The following is a 13,249-nucleotide window of genomic DNA, read 5'->3' on the forward strand; positions in this document are numbered from 1 at the left end:
ATAGTATTACAAAAAAATTCTGGTATGGATGGATTCAAATGTCGGAGGACAAATCTGACACAATCCCTGCCCATTAATCGATCTGTATCTTTCATGAGAGTGCTTTAACATTATGAAATGAATCAAGCATAGATGTCTTTATTATTACCACATATGGTATACACTATAGCACAGAGGAATTCTTTTCTTCCCATATCCCAACTGAGGAAGTTGGGGTCAGAGTGCAAAAGGCAGCTATGATACAGCACCCCTCATACAACAGGGAGGGTTAAGGATGCCCAACAGTGGCAGCTTGGCAGTGCTGAGGCTTGAACCCCAACCTTCCGATCAACAGCCTCGAGTCTTAACCACTTGAGGTGGTTTAACCACTGCCTCAAATTACGAAAGAATGGTTTAAGAAATAAAACAAGAATACATCTATGAGCCTGTACGGATGTATCGTTGCAAAATATTATGTTAACATATTGCCATATTGTATGCTGCCACTTTAAGGATGTTTTAGCTACTTCAGGATGAAGCAGCATGCATTCTTACTAAAGAAAGGAAGTAAGATCACACTTCTCTCTCATTCAAGCTTTTCAATGACTTTCTTTTACATTCTACACTGACAACAATGCCCTGCTTATGACATTTAAATCTCTGAATGGTTTGTAGTAGTATATCCCATCCCAAGCTTAGCTCAGGCATGTCTATTGTTACATCATGTGTCCTCTATATCTTAATATACATATTTATTATGGTAATGATAGCAATGGTCACAGATCTACACTCGATGCTATTCATAGGTTAATGCATTCAAAAATAAAATGTTGCAAAAGACAAGCAAGAAACTCACAGAGACACTTGGGCAGTGACCGATCCCAGGTGCCATCACCCTGGCATGTCAGCGTGCTGGTGCCCAGCAGGTAGTATCCTGGATTGCATGTGTAAGATACTGTAGTCTGGAAGCTGTAGCGATGAGGTCCACTGGGCAGGACCTGTCTCACACTGTTTTCCACATGCCCAGGCTCTGTGCAGTTCACGACTAAGGAGAAATAAAATAATATGCAAAAAAATATTACGTAGAATAACAGCACATGCTGAGAGGATATAGGTGGTAATAAGAATTAGTATAAGATTAAGTGTGATAAAAATAAAACCCTAAAGCATGTATGCACATATGCAAGCACATAAATACACACATTATGGTTTTACAAATGGAACAACAGATAAATCGTTTGATCTGTTATCAGACGATCGCAAATCCTGACAATGTGACAGCCATCTGTGGCCATGATTCCAAGACAGAAAACTTGCCATGTTCTCCGGTTGTGAAAGATGGCATCACTCTCTTTCCTGTCAATCAGAGCAACACAAACCAATTGTGAGTTTCAGTGAACTCATGTACGTATATGGACGAGAGTAGTTATTTTTCTCCGAACATGCTTGGCTGCACTGTGACACGGCATCAGTAAACGTTTCTCGGAGGAAGCACATGCTAGTCTTCACCTTCACCTGTAGCTGATATGTAGCTGATATGATAGGGCAGAGTTAGCTAGTGGTAAGAATTTGTAGGATGCACTAACTGAAGAAAAAAAACAAAAAAAACAAAAAAAAACAATACACACTCTCTCACTCATTTTCTATCTCTTATCCGAACTACCTCGGGTCACAGGGAGCTTGTGTCTATCTCAGGCGTCAAGGCAGGATACACCCTGTACGGAGTGCCAACCCACCGCATGGCACACACACACTCTCATTCACTCACACACACACTACGGACAATTTTCCAAAGATGCCAATCAACCTACCATGCATGTCTTTGGACCGGGGGAGGAAACCGGAGTACCTGGAGGAAACCACTAACCACTAAGCCACCGTGCCCCCCACCAATACACACATTAAACAAAATTAGTAAGTTAAATAATCGATTTTTCTTTACTTCCTACAATCGCATGTGCTGTAAGTGCTAATATGCCTTCAATAAATAAATGAAACAGCAGCAAAGACAGTATAGCAGCTAGAAATGCACACCTACACCAACATGTGCACAAACAGATGCTCCAGCAAAGTTTGTCACTACCTTTTAAAAAGTCAAAACTTAAAGTCCATATGAAGGATGGAGAGAGTGATGGATGGAGGCCTAGTGAAACAGACAGGAGGCAAACCATGAGAGATTAACATCTGTCAGCCATGAGCCAAACAAGTAGAGGTAGAGAGTGAGAGGAGTGCACTTGAGTGAAACAGAGGCAGGAATTAGCTGTGTGCTACTCCCTAATCAACTTGTGCCCAGTGCTCTACCCCCCCCTTCCTTTTTTTTTTGATACCAACTGTGCCACATCAGATGGCACTGGATCCCATGTCATAATCAATCTGGCATAAGAGGCTGACACTGTGGAGGATGAGGAAGAGCAGGGAGAAAAACAAGCCCCGGCAGTGCAGCTGCTATTAAAATGCATGACAGATATCGTCAACAAGCCATTCGTCCTGCACTAGCACATGGGTGAGGGGGCACTCGTGTCATTTCTACTGCACTGACATCATGATGGAGACATGAGAGAGGAGAGACAGATGGGGCCCTTTTATAGGAATATGTCCTTCTGCTGAGCAGGTAAGCGGCTTACAGTGGTGTATCGGGGTAGCATCTGCACCACTGTACCTCCTCCTACAGCCCGGTGATTTGCTCAATACTTTTAGCTACTTTCTTTCACAAGTTAAGCTAATGGAGCTACACACAGATTACAAGATGCATAACAAGGGTAGGGATATTTATTTCCATTAAGTCACTTGGTGTGTAATTCACAAGGCAAATGACAGGTTGTGCCATGAACATACGCAATGAAATAAATGTAGGATGTCTAAGTGAATTTGCACATACTTCAGTAAATCTGACTCATATATTTGTATCCTCGTTCAGCTGACTGGAAGATTTCTGGATATTACGCAACCTTCTGGGATAACATTTCCACTACATTGCTTCCTCAGAGCCTACTACCCAACACTGAAGACTTTTTTCCTTCTTTGTTTTTAAATTAGAATTTTAAGATTTCATAAATATTTTAGATCATTTAGAAACTGTTAAATTTATGCTCCGATAGTTTGGCTTTAGACTTTTGAACCTATAAGACGTGAAAACTAAAACCAGATTTAAGTAACAACAATATTAATGTGACTTATGTTTGAAAGATGTTCCTTTATTAAAAAACAAATGTCAGGATGTAATACATTTTGTAATGTAAATCACGATGAAACACATTTTTGGACACATTTTTTTAAAATCTAGAAAACACAGAAGCAGGAACAGACTGCTATGATTGATCTGTTTTTTTTTTTCAGACCTCGGCAGCCATTATGACCCAAACTCTAAAAACCCACCCGCTCAAGATCATGTAAATAGTGCCATCTCCAGAGGCATAAAGACAAAAAGATCTTTGTGAAATGAAAAGCTTTCAACACATTAGCAACTGCCTTACATCAAGACTAATATAGTGATATAGCTTCCCATTCACATCATCCTTTTCTCAGTTTGACATGTAGTTTGACATCTAACTCTGTTTTCATGAGTCAATTACTGAAGAAGAATGCAAATTCTGATAATCATCAATTTAAAAAGTATGTTCTTGACCTAGAGCATAGTTACTTGAAATTTTAAATGTGATCATAATGAACAAACGGAAATCTGTTCACACTTTCCATTAGCTTATGCTTATCAAGGTCTGCGATGGCAAAAAGAGACAGAATTAGACAAAGAGGGAAAGACAAAATGACAATTAAGTGTTAAAAGACATCCAATTTATCTCTTCCTGAGAACAATTGGATAGTAGATTTGTTTCAGCCTCTGGCCACTGGCCATTTGGTGAGCGAGATGGATCATTTTTCTGGCGTGTCTGTAGACTTATCAGTGTGGTTTTAAGAGGCCATTTTGAAGATGGCAGTGGCTTGGGCTGACACAAATTGGTGCTGATTAGCAGAGCTACGATGGGCTCTCTGAATTATTGATGCAGCTCAAAGCTTGTGCCTTTCCAGGCAAGCTCCTCTTCACCCATTAGCTGTGATTCTACTGCTCTCAGTGCTAATGACAGGACACGACATGAGAAGAGAGATGGGTGCAGAACACCAAACCACTTTAAGTTCCCTCGGCCAGAGAACACTCACATGCACATTCACACATAATGGGATGATGTGAGGAGAGGAAAAACAACGTTAAAGCTTATAATTAAAAGGATAAACCTGATGAAACAAACAACAAAGGTGCTAATCCTCTTATGAATCTGAATTTTTTTATTACCTTCTGTCAACACCTTCCCAAGCCGTCACACAGGCTCAGACAAACAGTGGTGTTATGACAATATACAGTAGGTATTAAAACATGGGCAATAGTTTTGAACTTAACATGCATAAAATCCTAAAGCTTTCAAACGTCCAATGAGGAAAAAGCTGACAGAAAGACAACCTCTTTTTTTTGATCAAGTCTTCAGAATTCTAAGGTTGCTTCACTGATAGCACTGCTCTCATCTTTGATAGGTCAAGTCATTTAATGTGTCAAGAGCCGTCAGTGGCTGTGGCTCAGTGTCTCTCAGTTGTCAGGATTAGGACACGACCTGTCTCTGAGCTGCCACTGACATACAGTCTGCTGCTTTAAGCAAAGAGGTACAGGCAGACACACAGACAGACAGACAAATAGTCTGTAGATAGATAGACAGACAGACTGACAGACAGACAAACAGACAGACAGACAAATAGTCTGTAGATAGATAAACAGACAGACAGACAGACAGACAGACAGACAGACAGACAGACAAATAGACTGTAGATAGATAGACAGACAGACTGACAGACAGACAGACAGATAGTCTGTAGATAGATAAATAGACAGACAAACGGACAGACAGACAGACAGACAGACAGATAGATAGATAGATAGATAGATAGATAGATAAATAGATAGATAGATAGATAGATAGATAGATAGATAGATAGATAGATAGATAGATAGATAGATAGATAGATAGATAGACTGCCAAGTTATTCACATAATCTAATTTTAAATTTAGCTGCATCTTAATATATACTATATATTATGTATCTGAAGGTCTCAGACATGTTTGTGTATGGAAGTGATTTATCAGATAAAGCCCAGGTGATTTAGCTGTCACTCTAAACCCCTGTAGCCAACAGGATCTCTGTAATACCCACCCACTCAAGATTATGTCAGAAACTTAGTGAACTCTCCAGGTCTGTTTTCCATTTAAAATAATCTTTTATTCTGCTTTATTTTCTTCCCACTTCCACAACAAATCTCAGCCTGTGAGAGTGTGTGCAAAAGTCAACAGTACCATCATACACACCTAACTGTAATGAACACACTACTCCCACTATAAGTGTGTGAGTTATGCCCTTTGTGACATTGCAATTGTCTTATGGATGATACGATTTTAGTAAGTAAACGCAGTCATATGCATATCCTTAGTTACAGGTTCAACTCCAACAATCCCAACACAGACTGGCCCAGTTTGGACCACCATGTAACAGATTCAATTACAAACCATGACTTTTTTTAGTTCTTCTAAATCAGTTTCTCCTGAATTTGCCTTTTAATTTCATTTCATGGCATGTATTGTTCTTCATCTTACACAATCCTCAGTGGAGCTCATTTAAAGTAACAAACTGAGTTGCAGTCGTCAAATCACTGAGTGATAGCAAGCGTGTACATGCACACACACACAGACACGCACGCACGCACGCACGCACACACACACACACACACACACACACACACAGACACGCACGCACGCACACACACACACACACACACACACACGCACGCACAAACACACACACACAGACACGCACGCACGCACGCACACACACATATACACACACACACACACACACACACACACACACACACACACACACACACACACACACACACACACACACACACACACACACGGAAACTCTGAGCTCTGTTGTGCCATGCTTTATCCATATGTATAAGTCATTTTCAGCTCAACTTCTATAATATTCTCTCATGAGTCCTTCTCTATTAGAAGTTATAATTCTCTTTCAATTAATTTCTCTCTCAAAGCCAGAGGATACTGTGCTTAAGTATTCCATAATTAAGTATACCTTTCATTTGCTATCCTTACAAATAAACCAGGTCAGTGTGGCAGAAAATACAGACATGATACAGTTACAGTTGTGTAGGTGCTCTCTGGGTCATGCCATTAGCAGAATTTCCTGGATGTCCACATCAGTACACCTATATCAAAATGCCCAGAATGAAACCAGGGCATGCTTATGATGGTTGAACTTAACTCCAAGGACATATTACATCAGACATTTTCTCCTTATTTTCACCTTCAGCCAGGATCTGAATAAAAACTGACTATTGTAAGCGTGTCTTGGAGAAACAAACCCAAATCTTCCTCTGCAATGCTGGAAACAAAAGGTAGCATGTTGATAGATACTCTTTAAAGTTTGAATTCACAGAGACACATAGTTCAACATCATAGTGTATAAAAACCGCACCTTTGAGCAAACAGCTCAAGACTAGTGCACCAGGAAGAACAAGAATCCAGTTTAATTCTGTAATACATTTACAATTTCTGTTTCTAAATGATGTGCCTGACAAAAGATCATGAACAATGCAAATGTACCAGCTCTGTGTAACAAAACCATTCTTTTGATGCCACAGTGTATTGAATTCAATGATTGCACACCGACTGATTGCATGATATTTACAAAGCAAAATATTTGTGAATTAAATACATTTTTAAAATTTGGTACAATGCAATTTTATCCAGGTTCGGGTCAGGATTTTGGAGCCTATCCCTGAAACACTGGTTCAAGGTGGGAGAATTGAAAGGATTGACAGGATGCCACTTCATGGCAGGACCCCATGCACATTCACATACATATTCATTTGCACCTATGCACAATATTCCCAATCTACATATCTGCATGTCCACACAAATGCATTGAAAGCCTGCAAAACTCCCCACAGAGAGTAACCTGAGTTTAGGACTGGGGACCCTGGAGCTATGAGGTAGCAACAGTCAGGCAAGACAAAGATTAATCTACGAGAACTGATAGAACACATATGAAGAGCATGACAGGAGGACCTACAACAGACAGTTTTGCTTCCAGCAAGGATTCCAAGAAGATTATTTTTAGAAAGCTAGAGTCCTTAACATTCCAAAGAACCATCCAAAGAAAAGGAAACACCTCAAACTCCAGGAGCCACTGATCAATCCAAACTGTAACTACATTCCATTTCTATTAGCTGTACTACAGTTCCTGAATATTTTGTACTCATTAATATATAATATGCTTTAAGATGAATGAGCAAATAAAGACTTTTAGAAGAATAAATAACTTTATAGCACTTACTTCTACATCTGGGGAGAGAGTTGCTCCACTGCCCATTGGATTGACATTGAGACTTAATGGCCCCCTGTAGGACATAGCCGGTACTGCAGGCAAAGTGAACTACGTCATTGAGGTTGAAATGTGCTCCCTGGGTCATACCATTAGCAGGATTTCCTGGATGTCCACATGTGATAGCTACAAAATATCAGAATAAATACTGGAGGTGAATAACAATAATAATAATAATAATAATAATAATAATAATAACAACAACAACAACAACAACAACAATAATAATATATTTTATTAGAACGTTATGTTTTCTACAAATATTATTTGGATATATGTATATTCCTTGGTTTGTAGTACATGTTGTAAAGATGTACATCTGATGCTAAGTGTTATGTCCTTGTTACCTGCATGCTACCATTTGTTAAAGACAACAGATACACGTGACATTATATATTTTATATGCATATTAATAAGCAGTACTTACGGACACAAACGGGAGGTTTTCCAGACCAGCGGTGATCTTGCTCACAGATGCGCACTGACACGCCAATAAGTCTGAACCCTGGGTTACACTGGTAAACCACGCTGCCCCTGTAATTATAGTTCTCACCAATTATCTGTCCATTTACTATGGGGTCAGGAGAGCCACAGTGACCAGCTGAGGAGAGAAACAAGTACATAAAAACAAGAGCTGACTTTCACAGCTACATAATTTAGCTACACAACCTACAAGTATGAAATATGTTGCTTGATACAGCACGATTGCCTTACCAAGACACTGAACCTCAGATCCGCTCCACAAGCCATTGGCCATGCATTCTCTCACCCTGGAGCCCACTAGAGTATAACCTGTGTTACAGGCGAAAATGGCTGTTGCTCCGAACACAGTCAGTGTGCCAATCTTATTTCCATTGGGTGGAGTTCCAAGGTCTCCACAAGAAATAACTAGATGAAGAAGAAAAAGAAGTTAAGTTAAAGAATTCATTCCATTTTAGTAGGACAAAATTGTAATTATTCATATATTCTTTATAATGATAATAATCTCCAAAGTGTGTCTGTGATTTTTTAGATAAATGAAGATTTGATCTTTTATCATTACCATTACAGAATCTATTAAAAACATGCACTTTACTAAACTACAAACACAGAAGTATAAACACACTCACTTTCACATGCAGGTCTGGGTTCAGGGTAATCCCAAGTGCTGTTGGCTTGGCAACGAATGACTCTTTGACCCTTGTAAAAATACCCAGGGTCACAGGTGAGCATCATCATGGCCTCATACTGATTCTGCATGCCGTAGATAAGCCTCCATCTCCCGTGGTCCACTGCCGAGTGGCCAATGTCAGGGCAAGTGACAGCTGGAGGGCACAAATCAAACTTTACTTTAAACACTGGAAGCACTAGCTAGTAAATATACAGAGTTGCTATGTAAATCTGGCTTTAAGACTAATTAAATGAGAACCTGCAGATTGCAAACTTTTCATCTGTCAATTTTAGGCTTACGTATGCAGCGGGGTGGCGTCTCCATAGGACTCCACCTCCCTGACTCTTGACAAACTGTTGATACAGCTACGGTATTGGCCAGTCGGAAACCTGGGTTACATTTAAATGTGACCCTTAAACCGAGCGTGAAATCTTGTCCAACCACACTGCCATTCACTGGAGCCATGGGCATTCCACATGATACAACTGAGAGAGAGGGGAGAGAGAGAGAGATGCAGACAGATATTAATACACTCTGCAGTAACAACCATCGTGCTCCTGAACATTGCAAATGATCAGATATTACAAAATGAGCAGCCAGCTCTAATATCATTACAATGTAGACAGTTTGTAAGAGGCTGTGTGATGTTATTGAGCAAAGTGTAAAGCACTGCAAAAAGTTTTAATCACAATGTTTTTTTTTTTTTTAACAAACCCTCTTTAAAATGGTTTACTCATCACAATGACTGTACTGTAGATGAATTACTGTGTGAGAATGTTTTTTTAGATTTTAGATTGTATATAGGTTTAATTTAGAATTTTACATCTTCAGTAAGCACTTAATCATCATCATCACTGCTGGTGGATCTGAAGCCTATTCAGGGAAGACTAGTTGCTAAGCAGGAATACATCATGGTTGGGAGAACCGTCCATAACAAGGCAGCACATTCAGTTCTATAGACTCTTAATCACACCTAGAATATTGTAGAACAGCCAATCCACCTACCAGCAAGTTCTTGGGAGGTAAAAGGGAAACTGAGGAACATGGAGAAATCCCACATAGAAATACGGAGAACATGTACGAAACTCTACATACACAGTGATGTGGGCACAGGGCAGAACCAAGTATATATATTCTGTATGTATATATAAAGTTATATGATCATACGATATAACAAGCAGGAGTAGGAGGCAGTTGGATAGTGATGAATTTAATTCAAAAGTGAGATTACACCTGTATAGAGATTTTAAGCACCTGCTGTTCCCAGTTGCTGTGTTGTAAAGCGGGACAAAGAAGAATTATCCCTGCCTCATTTCACCTGCCTTACATCACTCTCTTTCTCTCTCAGAAAAAGACAGATGCGTGCACTAAATCTATTATTCTAAATCACTACAGTGCCAATCTAAGGTGAAATATATTTTGATTGCTTCTTCATGCGAGCCTAAGACACAAATGTGGGAAATCTTGGATAGATTTGAACAGTAAATTAAGATCCAGAGAATTAAGATAGAATTGGAATTAATCAAAAAACAGTATATTTATATACTATGTTTATAGAAGAAAGTGAGAAGATGCCACTCACCTTGGCAGAGTGGTACAGGAGCATTCCATTGGTAGATGCCATCTGGGGTGCGTGTGCAAGCCGCACTGCTCTGGCCAATTAAGCGGAAGCCCTGGTCACAGCTGAAGCGCAATGTACTGCCCAGCTTTGTGCCTGTCTGACTGTGCACTGAGCCATTCACTGGAGGGTTAGGAGTACTGCAATAGGCGGCTGAAACATACATAGGTACACACAAAAAATACAATCAAATACATCAAGATAAAAAAATCAAAAACCCATTTAATATCCAGAACCCTATGAGAGCTCCGTCTCTCACAATGACTTGCTGAGTTTATTCTAATTAGTATACTTTAAGATGAGTAAGTGAATAATAAGCTCATATTTAAAAATCCTTTAACCAGAAAATCAGATGGATGGAGTAACCAACTGAAGAATTATCGGATGGAAGGAAGTATTTTAGTAAATAAGAAAGGAAGTGGGTAGAGAATTCCGTACCATTTATTACTTTTAATCCCTTTTACATACAGTTTACAACTTTCAGTATTTCAGTATTTTTAACATTTAAACCTAACATTAAAGTTTCTAATTATTAAATTGAATGATCTAGAATAGTATAATTAATCCAGGTACAGTAGTTTTAACTAAATGCAAATACATTTAATTTATTATATTATTAAGTTATTATAAATATATTATTCAATTTAGGCCACTAAACTAATTGTGTTAATGTTACTCAAATCAGTCACATAGAACATATGTACACAGTTGAATTAAGCAAACTCTGAAAAAAGCCCTTTTTTCCCCCCAATGTACCATGTTACATGCCATAAACATGATTATTCTACACAGAGATCTATATCTGTGATTGAGGAATCATATCCAGAATCATGTCATATCCTACAGACAATAGGAGATCTGTCCACTCTAAAAAAAAAGGTGACAGAAATAAAACAGTAGGCTTTTCTTCAGGTTTAACAAGTGGTGTGGCTCTCCAACAAACTGCCCTGTTAAGACAGAAAATGGGAAGGTCTCAAGTGAGCCACTCATCCATTAGCAAAAATGAGTAGGATCTTGGAAATGGGGCCAATTTGCGAAATTACAACTCCAGTGTACAACATTACGTTAAAATCTCCATGGAGTGGTAAAATTGTAGGACTCTATATGCTGCTGGACTTAGAGAGGCAGCTGAGAGGAGCTCTGGCACTCAGCCTCCGACAGTTTGGTAGAAGTAGAAGCTTAAGCCAGTCTTCATCCTCTCCATTTTGCTGTATATCCAGACATGGCTTATTCCTTCACCAAGCAAAGCATTAATGCCTGAGGTCTTACATCCAATAAAATCAAAATGAAAACAAATTTCAATGTCACCTTCATGACTCTTATTCCCTGTTGGTAGCAAAATCTATCTAGTTATCAATCTCTCCACTGTATTTCACCTTTCCTCTCAACACCCTAGGAAAAAAAAAGCTCAAACACTAATCACAGTCAGTCACTCACCACATGTAATGTATTAATGCTCGGGAATGATTGGAGGTAAAGGTAAAAAAAAAAGGAAAAGGAAAGAAAAGGAAGAGTATAGAGTTAGACATAGTTTAGGAACTCAATACAACTGGTGATGGAGAGCCAGCCTGTGGAGATAAAAGATGGATTATTAAAGCAAACAGTAGAAAGTTTAGAATCTGGATTGCCATCTGTTTTCTTCCCAAGGTACTCCAGCAGGGTGGTCCATATTGAGGATGCAAACCTGTATGCTGGTGCCTCTAACTCAGCCTGCCACTGATCTGGCTATCAAAACTCCATCAAGCATGAAAAGAGAGCAGAAAACTAAAGACGCTGTCAGCATGAGAGAACGGGTCCCACTGTGCGAGAGCAGCAGATGATTAGTCATCCTTCTGAAACTGATAATCATCAGCCTTCTGAAGGTGAGTAACATACGGAAATGTTTTAAATATTTACACAACAATACATCATACAGGAGCCAGCAGGTTGTAACCAGTACCAATTGCTAAATCTCTAGTGAGGGGAATTTTGAAATGGTTATTTATGGACATTAACAGTGAGTATCATCAGCGACAGTACAGTAGCTCACCTGTGTAACGGATTCGAAAGCCTTTGTGGCTGGAGGTGTGATCAAATGACCAGTGCAGGTAGACTTTATTCGAAGAGCTGGTGATGCTCAGCGGGGACGAATAGTTCCCGCTGAGTGTGATAAGAAGAGGACTCTGTCTGGAAGGACCTTAAAAAAAAGAAAGAATTTTATTACAATACAAGAGAGCTGCACTTCTGAATTAATGGCAACCATTTTGCTATTTATTTCTTCTGATTTTTCATCATAACATAATTTGTATAACAAATTTTGAATAACAAATCTATTTGTGTTCGAGATCATGTCGAATTAGATGCCCACAAAACAAAGTGGACCAGTATTTAAATATATTTTGGACAATAGAACAATTCAGCACAAATTTAGTAAATAAGAAACATGATGAGATGTGCTTATAAGAAATTAAGAAATTTTAAGAAAATAATTAATGATCTGTTAAATTGTGAAGTTTTCATAGCAAGAACCAAATATTTTAGTGTTAATTATCCTTGTTTTATAACACACTGATTTGCCAACAATAATATTAATTAGATTAATTACCCATGAACATCAAACCTTTTAGGATGAATATTTGAATATTTACTCGAGTTAGTTTACAAGTTAGTTACTCATGTTCTAGCATCTTTTTTTATCTCTACTGACAAAATATATATATACAGTATATAAATGTCTCCATATGTAATTTGTATATTTATCAATGTATTTTTCTTTGATAAAAAAAACATCCATGTGTGAGAACTGGACAGCTCTGTGGTATAAATTTGCTTATACTGTGACGGCAATTAAAAGCATGCTTTAAATGAGTGATAATACATTGAAGGTGATAGCATGTCATAAATACAGCATAGCATAATCTCTCATTGATGAGAGACCTTTATTATATTTCACACACTGTCTTATTTCAATCTTGATATGCTGAGTTTAAGTGTTGTCCTGTTCCTTATATGTTTCCACATATAAAAACTTACCTACTTTATAGCATCTATTTTATTCATTAGTCTTAATCATAAGGTAT

The 13,249-nt window shown here is 38.5% G+C and overlaps 1 protein-coding gene across 2 annotated transcripts in view; it reads right to left on the minus strand.

Moving 5' to 3' along the window:
• The window catches only part of csmd2 (CUB and Sushi multiple domains 2), a 288,152-nt gene that overhangs the window by 27,280 nt on the left and 247,623 nt on the right, over nt 1–13,249 (minus strand). For both annotated transcript variants that reach the window (XR_007139415.1, XM_047808186.1), the window contains exons 48-55: nt 12,220–12,366; nt 10,155–10,343; nt 8,872–9,057; nt 8,532–8,726; nt 8,137–8,310; nt 7,850–8,023; nt 7,375–7,548; nt 836–1,024 (exon numbers count right to left, since the gene is read on the minus strand). Coding sequence is in view for 1 of the 2 variants with exons in the window: in XM_047808186.1 (XP_047664142.1) it covers nt 836–1,024; nt 7,375–7,548; nt 7,850–8,023; nt 8,137–8,310; nt 8,532–8,726; nt 8,872–9,057; nt 10,155–10,343; nt 12,220–12,366 (1,428 nt within the window). In the remaining variant the exon portion in view is untranslated. The remainder of the gene's footprint in view (nt 1–835; nt 1,025–7,374; nt 7,549–7,849; nt 8,024–8,136; nt 8,311–8,531; nt 8,727–8,871; nt 9,058–10,154; nt 10,344–12,219; nt 12,367–13,249) is intronic.

The sequence above is a fragment of the Tachysurus fulvidraco genome, chromosome 24 (genome assembly GCF_022655615.1).
Source record: "Tachysurus fulvidraco isolate hzauxx_2018 chromosome 24, HZAU_PFXX_2.0, whole genome shotgun sequence".
In the NCBI taxonomy this organism is placed as follows: Eukaryota; Metazoa; Chordata; class Actinopteri; order Siluriformes; family Bagridae; genus Tachysurus; species Tachysurus fulvidraco.